The 18,108-nt window shown below is 40.1% G+C and overlaps 1 protein-coding gene across 2 annotated transcripts in view; it reads left to right on the plus strand.

The window, feature by feature from the left end:
- Positions 1–17,351, plus strand: part of myo3a (myosin IIIA) — a 56,129-nt gene extending 38,778 nt beyond the window's left edge. For both annotated transcript variants that reach the window (XM_074622007.1, XM_074622008.1), the window contains exons 24-37: positions 462–544; positions 787–828; positions 3,848–3,928; positions 4,101–4,306; positions 4,412–4,523; positions 5,355–5,517; positions 5,622–5,708; positions 5,797–5,920; positions 6,004–7,315; positions 8,110–8,254; positions 11,823–11,914; positions 13,109–13,149; positions 14,171–14,560; positions 16,343–17,351. In XM_074622007.1, coding sequence (XP_074478108.1) covers positions 462–544; positions 787–828; positions 3,848–3,928; positions 4,101–4,306; positions 4,412–4,523; positions 5,355–5,517; positions 5,622–5,708; positions 5,797–5,920; positions 6,004–7,315; positions 8,110–8,254; positions 11,823–11,914; positions 13,109–13,149; positions 14,171–14,560; positions 16,343–16,460 — 2,996 coding nt within the window. In that variant the 3' untranslated portion in view covers positions 16,461–17,351. The remainder of the gene's footprint in view (positions 1–461; positions 545–786; positions 829–3,847; positions 3,929–4,100; positions 4,307–4,411; positions 4,524–5,354; positions 5,518–5,621; positions 5,709–5,796; positions 5,921–6,003; positions 7,316–8,109; positions 8,255–11,822; positions 11,915–13,108; positions 13,150–14,170; positions 14,561–16,342) is intronic.
- Positions 17,352–18,108: the final 757 nt, after the last annotated feature.

The following is an 18,108-nucleotide window of genomic DNA, read 5'->3' on the forward strand; positions in this document are numbered from 1 at the left end:
CAGCACTGAATACTCACTTAAAGTAAAACAACAGGCTATTGTTGCCTATTTTAGCGAGGCTTTCCCTCTTTCGCCTGCCAGACTTTTTGTTGAAATAAGCTGGCCTTGGCAGCGAGAGTTTCCTTTGTTGGCAGAGCGGACTGCCAGCTCTGTCATAATCGAATCACAAAGCCAATAATGGCATAATCACTCTCTTAAAGTCGTCTTAAAGCTGTGTCATTCCTATCAGTTACTTACATATAAAGAAAGACTCCTCTGGTGTCTGCTCCACTGAATTCATTTAAGTTTTGAAATATCAACAGTTTTATTTTTAGGGTGTTCATTATGACAGGACAGTTTTCTGCTAAAAATAACCTCATTAATTGATAATAAATATGCAGCACTGTCCCTGTGGATGATCCCTACATGTATGACTAACTCTCTGCTCGCTCACTCTCATCCTCTCTTTGTTTATTTCACAGGCAACCTTGCCCACACCAAGGGTAAAGGCATAAACACAATGCGCAGCCCGCGGACCCCGACACGCACCATCACCTTCGCCAAGGTACTTACAGCACCGTCTCTATTATCTTCTTCATCAAGAACTCCCTCTGAAAAGTTGTTCAATCTATTTCTTTCCTTCTTACTCTCACTACCGGAGCCAGACACCGCTTTTGAATTTCAATTCAGCCTCTCTTGTCTCTACTGTGTTTTTCATTTCTACTGTAATTACAGCTTCTTCTGTTCTGACCTTTTTTGTCTCCTTTTTCTCTCCACATCTCTGTCTCTGCATTTCTATCCTAAAAGATGGGAGTGCTAACCTTATACAGTTCTTTTTCTTTCAGCGAGGTAATTAACATATTTCCATATACTGTAGTTTGTGTTTGAGTATGTTTTATTTTACCAGTGCAGACACCCTTACTCACTCTAGATCTCCTTAAATGTACAAAAAGATCCAAATTCAGTCGTTTGTATTTCAATTAGAGTCAGTAACGGCTAAATCCTGTGTAGATGTTACATGATTATTTTACAGTTCATGCAAAGCAACTTATTTTTCTACGGAAGAGTATTAAGGCCCAGACACACCAAGAATCACACATCAAAGAACTAGTGGCGATGAAGGCCGACTGTAGCGTCGCCTCACGTCTTGCAACTTGTCTTGGCTGACAAGTTGCATTTGAACACACCGCAAAGACTACAGCCGACGGCCAGTTAGCCCGTACGTTCTGCGCCTGCGTGAGATGAAATAACCCTCCACACCTGCAGGTCGCGGTAGTCTGTATTCGTCATTCAAAAAGGGAAACAGGAAGGCAGAGGACTGCGGATATATACAAGCCGTTGTTATGATACGTACATGAAACAAAGCGGCATTTGCTGACCATTTTCACACCACTCTCACTCACCACTTAGCTTCATTCCAGATGGCCATGTCGCTGTGAAAATATCCGTGTATTGGAATTTAAAGAGACTTCTGTGTTTTTCCTCTTGACTTTACTCGTTGGCTTGCTTTCCTCACTTCTGTTTCTCTTCTTGTGCACTGATTCGCTTAAGCTGAACAGCCAATCAGAGAGATTTCTCTCACCGATGGGCTCTGCCACTGATTCAACATGCTAAGTCAGACGAAAAACCTCCGACACAGGCAGACTAGAGCCGACGATACGTGACACACCTAAAAAACTAGGCCAACGGACGTTCACCGACGGCCCCAAACTGTCCGATAGTGTGTGTCAGGGCCTTTAGGGCCAGGCATTAGGGGAAAAAACGAAGAGAGGAAGTTTTTTTAATTGTTTTGCATTTTGAGAACAAAAGTCAAAATTTCAGTATATGCTCTAATGCTAGTAGTTTGATTTATACTCAAAAGTTCAAAGTTTATTCTCAACAATTTGACTTTATTCTCAAAATGCAAATTAAAAAAAAACATCCTCCTCCTTCTCATTTTTGGCTCCTGTGTGCATGTCATTGTGCTCATGCATGTGTGCAACCTGTAGAATGCTAAATGCATAAACACTTCCCCATCCTCCATTAAGTCCTCTGAATGTAGAAGTATTTGCTGCTGCTGCTGCTGCAGTGGATTATCTGTTTATAGCACCAGGCCTCATGCTGACAACTAAATTGAGTAAAATTACTTCACAGTTTTAAGGGGAGACACTACAGGTAAATAGGGTAAAAAATAATCTAACTAATAGATATAACCATGAAACTCTCCCAGTTGATTACTTACATTAAGGCAATTATTTTTGGCATTACAAGTTTTCTGAAATGTTATCTTTAAATACACAAATGAGGCATTATCTTATTAAATATGTGCTAATTGCATACATTTCCAGAGCAGAAATCTGAACATTGGATAAAGCCAGGTTCAAAATGATTGTTTCATTTTGTTGACATATTAGAGTCAAAGGTTTTAAAAGTGTGGATTTTTAGATATGTCTTTGTATCACTCCATAAATCAGAAAATACTGTCAGAAGCCATAAAAAAAACAATTTTTCGCCGTGTTTTTAGGAATAAAATGTTCTATAAATCTGGCTATGAATGATATATGAACAAACCCCTCTGTGAAAACCTGCAGAATATAGATATGAATGAAACTGGAAAGTTTGATGTACATAAGTGCTACTGAAGAGGAGATTTGAGAAAAACTCAATTTTATGATTAAATATGCAAAGTAGGCATTATCTAATGCTAACTTTTGGTGAATTTAGTAGAAATCTACATAAGGGAATAGACAATAAACACCTAAATGTGTATTTTGGATGTTTTCTTTCCACGAGTCTGAAAGAAGACATGTCATGGAAGCAAAATAAAAAAATGATGTTTTTGCCTGAGGTGTCTCGCCTTAAAATAAATTGCATAAGAAAGTATTAAAACTTTATATTTTGCATTCAAAGCATTCAATAATCTGCCCGAATCAGTTGCCAACGGGCAAATAAAAACTTGCTTTTAGTGAATTTGTTTAAACTGTGGCAGCACACGATTGCAGTACCCGCCAAATGTAACGCTGGAGGCGATTTGCTCACCTAAAAGCAACATTTAAATGAACTGTGTTTGATGAGTTCTTGAATCTATTTCCATTCATCTGCATATGTTAGACAAAAAGCTCATCAAAGGCTTCGCTCTTAAGAGGCACAATGAAAATGCTACAAACAGCATCAGGCTGATGGCTTGCTATAAACTGGTTTCCCCCCCCCCCCGAGGTAATAGTGCTGAGAATTAGATGTGGAGTTTGTTAAAATGTTACGACATACGTGCATTTCATTATGTGTACTTTTTATATTCATTGATGTAGCATTCTGTGTTGTCTTTATGAGAGCAAATACTGTACGTTTTTGTAAACGCATACTTAATTAGAGCAGATTTTTAGTTTGATTTTGATTTTGTCTGATTTAATAACAGTTTTTGAATTAATGGCTTCAGGCAAGATGTATTAATGCAGATATTAAACTTGAATTGGCACTTGTTTTTTCTTTTGTTTTTTCCATTTCATGCGTCTCTTTTGCAGTCTTCTCGGGAAATAAAGTTCGCTCCTGAAAAAAAATGCGTGCTTCCTATGCCTCTTGATGCCACAGTGCAAATGCAAACGGTGATTGGTTATTTGTCAAAGAAAGATGAAAAGCTTAAATTATGACCTATATTACAACTTTATAGATGTGAATCACCTAAAGGTGTGGTAATAATGTACATTAACTTTAGCTCAGTGTCCTTATTTCATCCTCTTATGCTCAGCTACCCGCTTGGCTTCTGCCCTAACATGTTCCCTTGCATCTCATGAAGTTGTATGTACAGGAAAGACATTAGTCTGCAGAGACACATACAGTACGCCATGAAGTATTGGGATTTTTTTGACCAGCTTTATGTTTATTTGTTCAGCCGGGTGAACCTGCAGACACGCCGTACCACCCGAGAGAAACCACCAACATGAGAACACAGACAGTGGCCTCCTACTTCAGAGTGAGTTTTCTTACTAAATGTAGTGGAGTAAAATGTACATTATTTGCGTCTGAGATGTAGCAGAGTAGAAGTATAAAGTTGCATTAAATGGAAATAGTCAAGTAAAGCACAAGTACCTTGAATTTGTACTCAGTTACATTCCTCCACTGCACTCTTCGTATACTCTTTCTAGTACTCTCTGATGGACCTGCTGTCCAAGATGGTGGCAGGGCAGCCTCACTTTGTTCGCTGCATCAAACCAAACAACGATCGCCAAGCCGCCAAGTTTGACCGGGAGAAGGTCCTGGTTCAGCTGCGGTACACCGGAGTTCTGGAGACCGCCAAGATCCGACGGCAGGGCTACTCTCACCGCATCCTGTTTGCTAACTTCATGAAGAGGTCAGCAGGCTTCACTTCACACCAGAACAGGAAGTAGATGTTTATATCAAATGGAAATCAATATGTGATGTATTAGTGTCCAGCTGATTACTCTGACTGTTCCAGGTACTACATCTTGGCTTTCCACGCTCACGAGGAGCCGGCTGTGACTCAAGAAAGCTGCGCCGCGATACTGGAGAAAGCCAAGCTGGGGAACTGGGCAATGGGGAAGACTAAGGTAAGAGAATGTATTGTTTGCAGAGAGCACGCAAACCGGACAACAGAAAGCTTGGCCTGTCATCAAGTTAGTTATATATGACCAACATTGAGCGTAAGCCTCCTTCACGACAAGCTAGTATGACATGGTTGGTACCAATGTTTTCCTAACTGAGACCGCTACAACCTAGAAATCGCAAGTTGCGTTAATGCGTTAAAGAAATTAGTGGCAGTAAAATGAATTTGCCGTTATCGTGTTAACTTTGACGGCTCTAGTTAAATGCATGTTGATACTATGGAACAGCACTGACAGAAAAAGACAACAATTAGAAGTTTAAATCAGTTTTCTTTCCCTTCCTTCTCCTTCTTTTTTATTTCTCTTCTCCCTTCCTCTCTTTTATTTTTTTTAATGTTGACAGTCGCTGTTGGTTTTCAGTGTATTCTCATTATTTTGCAGTCTGAGAGCTACCTTTTGCAACTTAATAATTACTATTGCTTGTGAGCTTGTTGTGATTACACAGTCTCATTATTATGACCACTTATAATAACCATGAAGGCAAGGCCATGCAAATCAAGACTGCACCTCATTCATCAACACTCCGCAACCAATTTCTTGTAGAACATGTGAGATTGTTTGCATGAGAGCGGATATTATTATTGTAAACACATCCTACCTCAGTGGAAGGAGGCTACTTGCTCTTCACATTGATTTCTTTAAATTAAGATTCAAACTTGTAGCGTAAGCCGTAGTTGCTCAGAAAAAAAATGCAATTTGCTGTTCCAGTGTATTTTTATTAGTAAGTAAACCAGTAAAATAGAGTTGATACGGTCTTCTATGTGTCCCGACTATCAGGTGTTCCTCAAGTACTACCACGTTGAGCATCTGAACCTGATGGTGCAGCAGGCCACACAGCGGCTCGTTCTGCTCCAGGCTTACGTCCGAGGCTGGCTGGGAGCCAAGCGATACCGCCGGATATTAAAAGAGCGGGAACAGAGCGCTCTGGTGCTGCAGTCAGGTTAATAAACTGTACTCTCTGTTATCCACTAGAACATGAAGCAGGTTTCATAATGTGTTCCATGCCAATTCATGATTTGATTTTTGATTCACACTCAAACACAGCTTACAGAGGTCAAAAAGTTCGGAAGAGGGTGGCTGATGACAAAAGCAAAGCAAAGTTTGAGGCCTTCATCGTCCAGTTTCAGGCTGGTAAGAACGATCTGAGATGGAGTCCAACACAATCAAAGCTTGGTGTGTGTTACGTTGATTTATGTTTCTCCCTTGTCGCCTTCTTCAGTTTGCAGGGGATATCTTGCAAAAAAGAAATACAAGGAGTTGGTCGATGAGAAGAACAAAGCTGCAACAAAGATTCAGGCTCGCTACAGAGGACACAAGGAAAGGAAAAGCTTAAAAAAAAAACGGTACAAAAGAGAGGAAATTTACACAATATAGCACTGAAAACAAAGATGTTTATTGACTAAGATGTACCCATTTGTGTTTGTAGGGATGAGAAAGAGAAAGAGAAAGCAGAGCAGGCCCTTAAAGAAAAAGAGGAAGAGACTCCTGAACCAGAGAACCTCCCCAACGAAGAAACCTCCCCTGCTCCCGTCGACGAAGTGGTTAACGAGGAAGATGAAGCTAAGGCTGCCGTGGTTCTCCAGAGCAACTTCAGGGGCTACAAAGAGAGAAAAAAATTTAAGGAGAGAAAAAAGACGATGGCGGGGGCCGAATTAGAGATACCACCAAACATAGCAGAAGAGCATAGCAGCAAAGAAGAGGACAAGACCGCTGATAAACAAGGGGAGAATGACGACGAAGACGAAAGTACGTATGAAGCGGAGGAGAACTATGACAGCGATCACACTCAGGTGCCAGAAGATGACGAGCATACAGCGGTGGAAGATGAAGCAGTGATTGTGGACGTACCGGTAGCAGATGCTGGAAAAGAGGAGGACAAGATGGAGGAGACGGCTGCAGGGGAAGAGGTTGTTAACATAGAAGACGAAACCAAGGCGTCCACTGTCCTCCAGAGTAACTTCAGAGGTCACAAAGAGAGGAAGAGGTTGCAGGACGAAGGCAAGATCCCAGCTAAGAAACAGAAAGCAAAAAGCCCGACTGATGAAGAAGAAGTGCCCACAGTGAGCAGCCCTACGAGTGAAGAAGAGGTGTCCGAAGTTCAAGCAACAGAAAAAGAAGAAGAATCAACGGAAGCTCAAGATGCAGCAGATGTTCCTTCAAGTGACGTCAAGTCAGACGACCAAGACGAGGCCAAAGCAGCTACGGTGCTGCAGAGCAACTTCCGCGGCCACAAGGAGCGCAAACGACTCGAGGAGGAAGGGAAGATCCCGAAGAAGAAGAAAAAAGAAGTTACACCAGAACCTCCAAAGGAAGAAGAAGAAGTAGAGGTAATGCAGACAGAAGAATCAGTGCCAGAATCTCAGCCGGACGGACCGGACGAGGAAAAAGCTGCTACTGTCCTTCAGAGTAACTTCAGAGGCCACCGAGACCGAAAGAAACTGAAAGCAGAGAAAGAAACACAAAATAAAGCAAAGGAAGACGCAGCCAATGATGCAGAAGAAGAAACTAAAGAAGAGGAGTTAGAGGAGGAGGCAGAGGAGGAGGAGGAACTGGATGTTACTGATGTGATTATAGAACGTAAAGAAGAGACAGATGCTGAAAAAGAGAGACAGGAGGAAGAGCAGGCTGCGGTGAAGATCCAGAGCAACTTCAGAGGCTACAAGGACAGGAAGAACCTGAAGGCCAACAAGCAAACAGCACACAAAGAAGCTGCACGACTAGAGAGCTTCTCCAAACAGGTGATATCATTAAACTAGGGCTGTCAATCAATTCAAATATTTCATCGCGATTAAACGCATGATTGTCCATAGTTTATCGCGATTAACCGCAAATTAATCATGTTCAATCGTGTACTTTAAAGGGAGATTTGTCAAGTATTTAATACTCTTACCAACATGGGAGTGGGCAAATATGCTGCTTTATGCAAATGTATGTATATATTTATTATTGGAAATCAATTAACAACACAAAACAATGACAAATATTGTCCAGAAACCCTCACAGGTACTGCATTTAGCATAAGAAACATGCTCAAATCATAACATGGCAAACTGCAGCCCAACAGGCAACAACAGCTGTCAGTGTGTCAGTGTGCTGACTTGACTATGACTTGCCCCAAATTGCATGTGATCATCATAAAGTGGGCATGTCTGTAAAGGGGAGACTCGTGGGTACCCATAAAACCCATTTTCATTCACATAGCTTGAGGTCAGAGGTCAAGGGACCCCTTTGAAAATGGCCATGGCAGTTTTTCCTCGCCAAAATTTAGCGTCAATTTGAAGCATTATTTAGCTTCCTTTGCTAGTATGACATGGTTGATACCAATTCTTTAGGTTTTTATAGTTTCATATGATGCCAGTATCTTCACTATATCTTTAAAACTGAGCCTGGTACAACCTAAAAATCACAAGTTGCGTTAATGTGTTAAAATAATTAGTGGCGTTAACTTTGACAGCCTTACATCAAACATATTTTATTCTCTACTTCTACAAATCCTCCTTTTTTCCGCTCATATATTATTTTTTTTCAACAGATCAAAAAGACTTCTCAGGACTTTGTGGCCCTGCAGCAGAAGTTGAATGAGATCATCGAGGCCCATCAATCAAACCCAGAGAAGAACGGCATGTTTGTGAGAGGAAAAGCAATCAATGGCTATGCTCCCCCGATTCAACAATCAGGTAAGATAATTAAGATTGGCTCTGTGAAAAACAGATTACAAAGCAATAAACATAATTCATAATGTTGGCGCGGTGTGACCCCCGAGGTTAATGTGCATTCTTGGTTCTGTTTTTGATGCAATCAGATAATTAAGGAAGACAGGCTGTCTGTCTGAGGAGGACGGGTATCTATTATTTTGGTCTGTTCATCCTTCACTAGAGTCTCTTTTGTTTTTTATACGCTTTCACCCAAATAAATCAGAGTGCAGCTGTGTCATTTCCTGCCACGCTGAACAGAAAAGACACTTATTTACAAGCCATGATTGTAAATATTCAGGATTTGAGACAGGAATTGCTGCTTCGTCAGTATTTATTATTTCAAAGTTAAAGGTGTGTGGGCTTGTGCCGGATATTTCCCTGTTTTTTATGTAAAAAAAGAGATTTTATTACCGTCTCCTCACAGAAGAAGGCGATGTTATCGACGTTCTCTTTTCTCCCTCTTTCTCGTGACGCTCGATTAGATCAGGAAACGTGGGAAAGTCAAGTGCCAACACAGGAAGCGCTTCTCTACCCAATGTGTCATCAAAAATAAAATTTGATTTGCACAGGTGATAGGTGTAATTGCTTTTGAGGGTGGTGAGCGGGGGGGAGACAGCAAATTGAAAGTTCACCGTCTTAGCAAAACGGAGCTGGCAGCTGAAATGTCACCGTCGTCGTGGGTTCATGTGTCCTGAGAAGATAATGTAATAATTATGTAATAATACCAATGATTGCCTTTTCCTTAGCTGGCATCACGATTATTCTGCCATTCATTTGATCTTCGGGGACTTTTTGAGTTTCATTACAACATATAGAGTGAGCTTACAATATCTTTTAAAGTCTGATCCTCAGCATTAAAATGAGCTCTTTGCATTATTTGTAATGAAAACTCATCTGAGAAGTCCAGTGTATTTAGGAATTACGTTCATGTTGGACAATTCTGCAGCTCATTAATTACGCTCAATACCTTATTCAGTGCCAATGCAGAAATGAGTGCTTCCTTTATGTAGCAAACGTAAAGCTGTGGAGGTCGGGATGGTGGAGGGCCCAACTTCATGTGGGAGACTGGAGTTCACATCCTGTCACAGACCACTTTCCCTAACCTTAACCAGCTGATTTAGTTTCCTTAACCCAAACCATATCTTAAAGCCAGACCGTATAACTTTTGCTTCAGTGGCCAAAAGTGTCAATTCTGCTAAACGACACATCAAATTTCCTTCCTCCAGATATTGTTTTTAATGTTTGCATGGAACACAATTATGGATTTTGCAGAGTTGTCCAATATCAGTGTTCTGTAAACAGTGTTAAAGGAGTAGTTAGCATGTTAATGAGGGAGCTTTAGAGGCGCTGGTAGGCAGATTTTGTTTGGGCAGAGCCAGGATAGCTGTTTCCCCCTATTTCCAGTCTTTATGCTAAGCTAAGCTAACCGGCTGCTGGCTCTAGCTTCAAATTAACCATGCAGACACGAGAGTGATATCAATCTTTTCATCTAGCTCTTGGCAAGAAAGCGAATGAGCGTGTTTCATAAAATGTCAAACTTTCTTTAAGTGGAATTCACTTACATGCACCTGCAGCAGATCTGCTTCTGTCTGGTTTTATTTTGATGGCAAACATAGACGTACAAGTGAAACATTATGCACACATTACTCCACAAAGAGTTTCCAGTACAGTACAGTGGTCCTTTAATCTGGGCATGTTTGCCCTTTACAGGCTTTTCTTTAACGCAGCACGATGCCTGAGGTAAAGCAGAATAAATTATCTGTGTTATTTCCAACGGCTGCTGCAACTCCCTATTAAATTATGCTTCTTTCAGCCCCACTAGGTCATTTCTCCATCGACAGTCCTAAGCTGTAAATTTCATTGACACAATAAAACCTCATTAGAATCATTTGTGACACACACAATGAAAGCAGAGGGACGCCGGTTTACATTGTTCTTCATGGGAAAAGGTCGTCAAATGTTAATCGCGTTTTGTGAGCGAAGCGTTTCCAACAATTATGGCAGGAATTAATAAGAGGATGTGAGAAAGTGGCTTAAGTTGTTTGAGCAAATACACGGTGACCTTTAGAAGAAGTTGTTCAATAATATTACAAACTTTTCACCTCCTTCACCTGAGAGCTTCTGCACATGATGGATTGCTGTATGCATGAACAGAGATTTTATAATGAGCAACAAGCAAAGGTCGTTGTAATATGTTAATAATTGCAATTACAATCACATGTCCAAAGAGTAACAGTCATGACGAGCATGATCGATTGCAACACATCCGCTACAGTGTGGACAAAGTTATGCATGAAAAGCACAGCTGGGCACAAACACATCTCACTCTCTTTACGTTCAATACAATGCGGGGAGTCAAACACGGAGGTTATAGGACACTGTTTGTTTGTTTGTTTGTGTCAAAGGCTGTTTCACGTAATCTCTGTTGGAAAATTCAAACTGGCCAAAGGCCTTAGGGTTAAACTGCAGTATGTATGGAGGGCAGTTAAATAAGCACAACAGAGTCAGAGGTTAGGTGCCACATCACACTCAATAATCTCTCTTCAATCGACCATGTACTGTATAATGATCCCAGCGGCTCTGGAGAGGTTAGATCACGATGGTCAGCCACACAATGACCTTTTACCCAACATCCTCTAAAACCCATCACAGTGAATAATACACCAGATAACTTCATATCATGTTGTTAAATGACGGGTCCATCTGCATTCTGTTTTTTTTTTTCAAATGGAAACGTCCACTCAGCCGTTGCGAAAAGCAGTGACGTAGGTTACCAAAGGAGGCTAATCGAAGCTAATCAATAAGGTTATAAATAATGTGGACGCTAGCACTGGTTCCGTCAACATTAGCTGTGGTAAGTTTGGAAATAGCTGAAAGGGTTAGTGTGAATTTTTGAAGTGGGGTTGTATGAATACTCCCGCAATCTGCGAGGTAAAATGACTGTTTTTGTGAATGGAGTCTGGTGACTTTTGAAGAGAACGACTTCAGTTACTGTCGGAACGGGCTGTCTGACGGCGGCCGTGGATGGGAACAGCAGAAAAACCTAATTTAACCACCTAAAAAAAAAAAATGTCTATTTAAGTGTACACTATATTTAGAATATTATCACCGCTTTACCTCGCCATCAGACAGCTCTTTCCGACGGGTAACTGAAGCCGTTATATCGCGGTCTTCACAGCTTCCAGATTCCATTCACAAAAACAGTCATTTTACCTTGCAGAACACAGGAGTTGCTGGTCTACCGCTGAAAAGATCGAAAAAACGTAATGCAATGCATATGCAGGCCAATCTTAACTCTCTAAACTCTCAATATAGAAAGACACTTTTACACCTCTTAAAAGTTGTTGGAAGGCATTTTGGGAAATGTAGGAAATGAGAAAATGCTATGCAAAAACTAAATTAAAACAGAAAAGCTACAATGAACTGAATATTGCAGATGTGTAAAAGTGTATTTGAGGTTCAGTTTTCCTTTCAGTGTCCGTTCATTTTCAACTGCTTAATACAATCAACGTAATACCACCGTCTGATGTTTTTAACTTTTACTTTTCAGCTGATAAGCGACAGTCGAGGACCCCCCGCAGGACGCAACAGCCGAAGACCCTGAACACACCAGAGGACTCCACCTATTACAACCTGATTCATGTGAGTCACAAAGAGATGGAGAACGATTTCAGATATTTACCACAACAAAGCTTTGCTGTCAGCTGCCATGTGACACTGTAACTACTTCCCCAACGCTATCGGCTTCCACAATGAACTATTGATCTGCAATTTTTTTTCCTGTCTGTAGTACTCTTAACTACATACTGTATGTTCCCAAGGCAAGAAATATCAGCCTATTACAAAGTTGTCTGCAAAAGTACAGTATGTTCCAGAGTTTCTGACAAATAACAATTTTCTTCAGCAGTTTGTTTTTTTATGTTTTTTATTCTGTGTTCTCCTCATGTAATTATCTGTAATGTTTCATGATTTCAGCGAACAATAGCTCTGCAAAAAATATCTCTTAAGGTTTGTTTACAATGCTGTCAGTTCTGTTTATTTGACCCAGTTATATACTATATAATGCATCTAATCAATAATTTAATCAATTAATAGTGAAGACTAGACATTAAAGAGTAAGAAACTTATTTAATAAAAGAAGCATTATAGATTAAAAATATGATTGACCAGATGATAACTTGATCACTCGCTTACAAATTTGATCACATGTACTGGAGAGAAATTCACTGAAAATATTTGAGGAAATTATATTTAATATTTTAGAAATGCTTTCATTGATTGAAAAATAAAAAACTGTAAGGAAACATTTAAAACAGTGGTTCCCAACATGGGGTCACAAACCTTCAAGGGGTCGCATGAAAAAGCAGAGAGGTGAAACTAAAAAAATATATATTATGTATATATTATAATTATGGAAACATGGCTCGTAATGTCTCAACCAAACTTCACGACTATTCGTCCAATAGCTGTAGAGATATTTCAGTCAGAACTACAAATATCAACCTCACGGTGGCACCAGAGGAAAAGTCAGAGGATCGCTAAAGTCAGTAGGATTCATCCTCTGGGGATCATGAATGTCAGTACAGAATTACATGGCAATCCATTCAATAGTTGTAGAGATATTTCAGTCTGCTGCAAGCATGGCTACAGTTACTCTTTGGCTAACTGGTCACAACTTATAAACAACAACAGCCTTGTGCTTCGTATCCGGGGGTTACAAGCCAAAAGGTTGGGAACCACTGTTCTAAAAGCACTTTCTTTAGCTTTACCTGAACGCAGAGATTAGGAGTGTTTGACTGACGTGTAGTTATCTGTACTCTGTTTCTCTCCACCCAGCGGTCTGTCCAGGATGATAAACGCAAGCCCAGGAAAGAGGAGTAAGTGTGCAAGTTCTCATTTCAACCTAATTTTAACAACCTGTTTTTTAAGAGGTTGGCCTGCTGCCTGCCTGCTCAGCACACCGGGTCAGGAGTAATGACTGAAGCCCGGCACCAACATAAGGACGGCGTCTGAGTCTGAACTTAATGATCTGCAGGATTACACACATCCTCTGTGAAATTAATTAGCCTCATCTTTCATCTTACATTCACTGAATATATAAGATGTTTGATGTACATTGCTAAAAAAAAAAAAAAAGGCGACTAGAAAGCGTGTGGATGTGTGCGTTCATGCATATGCATGTGTCGTGTAGGCCACAAGGTGAGCGTACCGCCCAGAGTGAGGGGGTGAAGATAGACCGATAGGGCTGTGCTGAACAGGAAAGGGCCAGGGTGCTTTATCACAGCAGTCTAAAGAGACACATACGCACACATATACAGTGCGATACAACGCTATACATCAAGGGTAATAATTTGTTAGCAGATAAATAAAGCCAGCGATGTACAGGAGCGGTTTACATGCATCATTAAGGATTAGAAGGTCAGCAGGAACGATAGCATCTCTGGCTGAAGCTGACAGCAGAGGAGGACGGGAGACGGGAGAGCGTGGGCGGTAAGAGGAGGGAAGAGTAGAGAGGTGATGATAATAAATGGGAGTAAAGACGTGCAAAAGGAGAAATAGGGAGGTAGAGTTAATCACAAACAGTGATAGCGAACTAAAGATATCTCAATTTTATTGCCAATATTAAAGCAATGATCTATTACATGTGTGTTTGTACCCTTTATCTAAAGATGTGACACAATAACAGCTCATAAAATGTTTCTTATGATGCCATTCCTGTGGAAAATTCTTCCGTACCAGGAAAGCAATGTGTTGTGTTTATAATAGCAGCAAAAAGCTTCAGATTGGTATTTGGTATGAGTCACCAAACTATATAAACAATGCGGCCTGAATGTCTGATTGACATCTAAGTCTGTCCCCCTAACATCCATCCATCCATCCCTTCTGTTAATGCTGCAGTCCAGGGAAGCTGCTGGATGTGGATGACAACTACTACCGGGAACTGTCCACCAGCAGGTCTGAGCCCTGCATCTCCACAGAGGACATGTCCCCCAGCAGCATGCCTGAGAGGAGGCAGTCTGAAGAGAGGAGAGGATCCACGAAGAGGAGGCAGTCTGTAGAGAGGAGAGGGTCCACAAAGAGGAGACAGTCTGTAGAGAGAAGAGGGTCCACGAAGAGGACGCAGTCTGTAGAGAGAAGAGGGTCCACGAAGAGGAGGGAGTCTACAGAGAGAAGAGGGTCCACGAAGAGGAGGGAGTCTACAGAGCAGACATCAGCTGCTGCCAGTAGACCGACCAGAGAGAGGGCCGTCACTGAACCAGCGACTTCCAGTCCTCTCGGTGACAACAGGTATGTCCTTCTCCTCTACGTGCTTGAATTAAAAAAACAAAAAAAAACAACAACATTGATTTCTGTAAAGGGTCAGAGAAACTGTTTTCATAACTCAGTCAGTGGTCCAGAAAAGAGCAACAATTCAGAGCTGTATTTTTGTAAAGCTGAGCATGAACGCAACAACTGTGCAATCACTAATTCCTGCCATTTTGGTGATCATAACCATGGCATTATCATGGTTTCCATTTTTAACAACGCACATTTTATTGTTGTTTTAATACTGACTTAACGTCCTCTTACTAGCTTGACCTTTATAAACCACACCTCATGGTCAAGGTTGTGAATGGCCTCCATGTTTCTCCAGCTGTCCACCGATTTAAACTCTGTGTACACAGACTAAATGATATAATAAACCGTTTACATGCACACACTAATGCTAAACCTGCAAATACTGTGTTAAAACATGTACAGTATATAAGAAGTGGACGTAGTCACCGTGACGTCACCCATAGGTTTGTGTACCGACGTTTTGAAGCCTGGAATTTGGCATTTTTACCCGTTGCCATCTTGTTTTTTTGCAACCAGAAGTGACTCAAGAGGGTGGAGCTAAGCACAACCGGACACTGAATAAGACATTTTTAAGCGACCAAAAAGGTTATAATTAACGTTCATGAACTGAAAACACACTGTGAAAGGATTAAAGTTGTAAGTAACTCCCAGACCGGACAACGCCGTGGTAGCAACCTGTCAATCACAAGGTAACCCGCCCTAAAGCATCCCCTGCTTTATGGTCTATCTGACTCTAAATGGAACCATAATATACTAAATGAACATCATGCTGTATTGAAGAAGACTTGAAACTAGCGATTGAGACCATAAACTCATGTTTACAATGTTTACTGAGGTAATAAATCAAGTGAGAAGTAGGCTCATTTTCTCATAGACTTCTATACAATCAGACTTCTTTTAGCAACCAGAGGAGTCGCCCCCTGCTGGCTATTAGAAAGAATGCAAGTTTAAGACACTTCAGCATTTTCTTCACTTCTCAGACCTGGAGGAAGCATTTCAATGCATGTAGAAGATAGCACAAACTGAGAGATCCCCATGATAATCCAGTAAACATTATAGAAAATGAATTTACCTTTTTAAAAGAATATTGTGTGTAGAGTTTTAAAGGGGATCTATTATGCTTTTGTGCTTTTTCCCTTTTCTTTAGTGTTATATAGTTTTTTGTGCATGTAAAAGGTCTACAGAGTTACAAAGTCCACCCCAAAGAGAGTTACTCTCCCCCATAGAAACACTGCTCCTGAACTGCCTGAAACGCCTTGCTTGAAGTCCCGCCTTTTCTTCCGTAACGTGGTGATGTCACCAAGTAATACATTTTGCATATAACCTGCCTAGTGGCTAGTTTTGCACGCCCTCAAACAAAGCTAGTTAGAGCGGAGGAATTTTAGCTGTTTAGCAGTTATGGCCATCGTGAGTTACTTGCACCCATCAGGATCAGTGTTTCTTTGTTTTTCCCAAAAATGACACACTTGCATTTTACATTCTAGTCGGTCACAATGATAAATCCATACATCCAATTTCATCTGTTTCCAGTCCTGCCTGGCCTCCACCTCAGACAGCCCACGCACATGATAAATGATTACTGGAGATGATAAACAATACGCAATCTTTTCATCTTTTTTTCTCATTCTGTTTCTGGTTTAAATCTTTCAAACCATCTCCTTGTTCTGTTTTTCCTTTTCATCTTTTCTACGTTGTGCTCTATCGTTGTTGTCTCCTGTGTTGTGTTGACAGGCGCTCAGTTCCCAGAATGCTCTCAACAGAGAGTCGGACTGATGACGACAACCCCCACGACTTCAGACACCTACTGAGGAAGACCTCCCAGAGACGAAGGCTCATCAAACAGTACTGAACACACGACTGGACTTTTTCAACCATTTAGCTCCTAATCTATCAAAAAAACGAATGTGGAAATGTATCATCATACATCATGCTGTAAGATATATGAGCATTTCATTCATCACAGCTTCTTAACAACATGAAAATCACTGACTGCATTGATTATAAGTCACCACCAGTCTTATTAATCTGAATGCAGCATAGACAGGATGAAAGTAAATGTAAATAATATAATGTTATAACCATAAAACTGTAAATTATTTATGTAATTTGTAAACTAGACAGTGCTACAGTACATTTGCTCATTTTGGTTGGTCAAATATTGTGTTTGAGGTTGTCCATATCCATTTAAACACCAAATAGAATTCTATAAAATATATCTATACATCATGTAAATACAAAAGTCATGTTCTTACACTTTGCATTTCAATCCATTTTTGAAGGATGTATCTTGCGAAAAATAAAAAGAAGCTGCTTCACTGTTGTAAGAAATGTACATTCTGTCCTCTGCTGTAATCTCTGTTTTGTTCATTTAAAACGTAAAATATATCAAATTCCTTGTGATGTTCAATTCATCTTACATTTAGTATAGCTGCCCCTCATCCTTATCCTCCTGAACTCAAGCTTTTTTTTATTATCTTGTACCCGTTTCCTTCATTCTTGCAGATCTTTGGTGGTTAAAAAACGGTCCATGATATCAGAAGGTGTAAACAGAAGCAGCTGTGTCATGTTGATATCAAACCAGCTCCTGTAAATACCTCTTCATGTAGTCCATATTGGCTTGAGTATTTCTTTGAGATTCAACCACTGACCTTTAATGTGACATTTTAAAAGGGAAAAACCCCACAGGGAGTGTTAGTGAATCCCCCAACGACATGCTGACTGCACACACTGACATGAAACACCACATACAGCTGAAAAAAATCAAGGAGAAATTCAGTTTTTACAAATAAAATTTAATAAAAAATACTTCAAAAATAAGAGAAAAAAATAAAATCAATAAAAAAAAAATCAGTTCATGGCCTCTTTGGAGGCTCCATACACAAATATTACACTACAGGGAGTGTTAGTGAATCCCCCAATGACATGCTGACTACACACACTGACATAAGAAAACTACATACAGCCAAAAAAATCAAGAAGAAATTCAATTTTTACAGTTTTTACAAATAAAATGTAATAAAAAATACTTCAAAAATAAGAGAAAAAAATAAAATCAATAAAAAAAAATCAGTGTATGGCCTCTTTGGAGACTCCATACACAGATATTACAGTATTATCATGGCTTTGCCAAAGGGCTCAGTTTATTTTAATGGGTCTTTTGTGGCATTAAATGGTTGTTGGCGTTTGCATTCATAAATCATAACAGATGTGGCTCAGATGCCTGCAGGCTCTGTTTGCTCTCATTCATGTTTAAACGATAAGAAAACAGCAGTGGATTATATTATTGTAACTGATATTAATTACTCTAGTCTATCTAAAACCTGTAAACCAGGGTCCATTCATTTTTTTTACTATATTTTAGGGTAAGAAAAAAAATTCACTGTTAAGAATTTCCCAGTAAAATAACAGTAAAGAACTGGCAGCAGGGTTGCCTTTATGTTACTGTAAAAGTAACATTATTATACTGTCACTGAAATTTACAGCTTTGTACTGTTAAT

This window comes from Sebastes fasciatus, chromosome 21, assembly GCF_043250625.1.
Source record: "Sebastes fasciatus isolate fSebFas1 chromosome 21, fSebFas1.pri, whole genome shotgun sequence".
NCBI lineage: Eukaryota > Metazoa > Chordata > Actinopteri > Perciformes > Sebastidae > Sebastes > Sebastes fasciatus.